The sequence below is a fragment of the Adiantum capillus-veneris genome, chromosome 11 (assembly GCF_014529385.1).
Source record: "Adiantum capillus-veneris isolate H3 chromosome 11, ASM1452938v2, whole genome shotgun sequence".
Classification (NCBI taxonomy): Eukaryota; Viridiplantae; Streptophyta; class Polypodiopsida; order Polypodiales; family Pteridaceae; genus Adiantum; species Adiantum capillus-veneris.
The window spans coordinates 74335023-74336698 of NC_140941.1; the positions used below are offsets into that span (position 1 = coordinate 74335023).

A 1676-nucleotide genomic window follows, 5' to 3' on the forward strand; every position below is an offset into this window, starting at 1 on the left:
GAAATGAGTTTCGAAAATTGATTTTTTGCCTCTGTAGTGCTGCGCATCCGTTTCAGAGAAGGGCATTACCCTTTTGCTTTAATTTATGGATTCTACAAGATTTTGTAGCAAAGTACTTCAACAAGCATGGATTTCTAGCTAGATTTTGTTTTTGTTGCAAAGTGCTCATCAAAATTTCCTTTGAAGATTTAGTGGCCCTAAGAATTGGTATAAGTTTATAGCATATTGAGAGTCTATGGACTATGATAGTCTCAATATGTCCAAAGAAGAATTTGGACTATAGGATCATTGTAGTGAGCGCACAAGGGTAAACTGGGTTGTTGTTAGATCACCCCTCGTTCATTGCATTCATCGGACACCAATATTGTCTTGTGACAATGATGCCTAACGCTAACCATGCATCACCCCCTGTCATTTGGAGACCTGGATAAACAAAAATGGTAGCCAGCAATATCAAGCATGCACGAGCTCCTGACCACAATGCACAAGAGAAAATTTCTATCTTTGAATAAGTATGGAAACACCATTCAAGTATCAAATAATGATTTTATACGTAGTTGTTAGACCATCAAACAAATAAATCTTGCATCTACTAACATAATATGGCGGAAGGGGGAGCCCTTTACACGTGTCGCAATCTGCGACATGAAGGTTAAAGTCCAAAATTAAAAAAAGCCCTTTTGCACGTGGTAAAGAGGGAGAGAGAAAGGCCGCCTTCGGCTGTCGGCCGTACTAATTTCCCATTAAGAAGCGAACCTAAAGGGGAAGCATATGCTAAGAGCTAGCAAGTGGAGGATTCGTTGGTGGCAAAGAGCTGTTGAGCGACATGATGCGAGACAACAGGGAGGCTGGAATCGAAGATGGAGAGGGCGAGGGCAGGAGCGTCGTCCAGTTGGTTGAGCTGGAAATGGACGAGGCCAGGGGGGAAGAGGAAGAGGTCACCGGGCTGGAGGGTTTGTTGGACGATGATGGAGAAGGAGGGATGGACGAAGCCCACCAAGATGGAGCCACGCAGGACATAGAAGAGCTCGGATGAGCAGGAGGGATGCGCATGCGGGGGGTTGAGCCCTCGTGGGGCTAGGTCAATGCGTGCCATGGCCAGCCCTTCGCCCTCCAGTGCCGGGAAGCTTCTGGCGTCTGCCACCCTTGTGGATGCCCCCAGCTGGTCCCTAAACCCTTGCCCGCTCATCAAAATATCGGACTTGAAATACCTCGAGTGTGCCGGCGTGGACCCCCCTCCGCCATTCCATTCCACCCTCTCCACTACCTTTCCTGACGCCACCACCATCCCGGCTACCATACTCAGCCACCACCACCATATTGGTACGATCATTATCATTTCCTTCTTTACACTGGTGGAAGCTTTCTCGCCTTTGCTTTCTTAGATATAGTGCTTGTGGCATGACCTAATTTGCTTCTGGCATGACCTCAAACCGATTTACTTTTTGTGTCTTTCTGAAAGGTAGTAGCCTAAGCAGTACTGCCCGCATTTTGTATCTTTTGAAAAGTTTCTATTGCCCCCACAAAACGCACAATTTTTACATCTCTCTCTCTCTCTCTCTCTCTCATAACAGGTCTTGAGTTCAACTCTTCGTCGTTGGCTAGATCTTTCAAGTCTCTTGGGATAGTTTTCTATGACGTTAAAACTCTCTTCATCTTCTTCTTATCTCTCTCTC

At 46.2% G+C, this 1676-nt stretch overlaps 1 protein-coding gene across 1 annotated transcript; it reads right to left on the bottom strand.

Annotated features, from left to right (window-relative positions):
- Positions 1 to 487: 487 nt before the first annotated feature.
- LOC147447446 (germin-like protein 8-2) lies at positions 488 to 1451 on the bottom strand. The gene has a single exon (XM_086524321.1). The coding sequence runs from the start codon at positions 1337 to 1339 to the stop codon at positions 782 to 784; it is 558 nt and encodes a 185-aa protein (XP_086380447.1). The 5' UTR covers positions 1340 to 1451; the 3' UTR covers positions 488 to 781.
- Positions 1452 to 1676: the final 225 nt, after the last annotated feature.

Coding starts and splice junctions, on each gene's coding strand:
- LOC147447446 (XM_086524321.1), bottom strand. CDS start 1,339: ATGATAATGATCGTACCAATATGGTGGTGGTGGCTGAGTATGGTAGCC.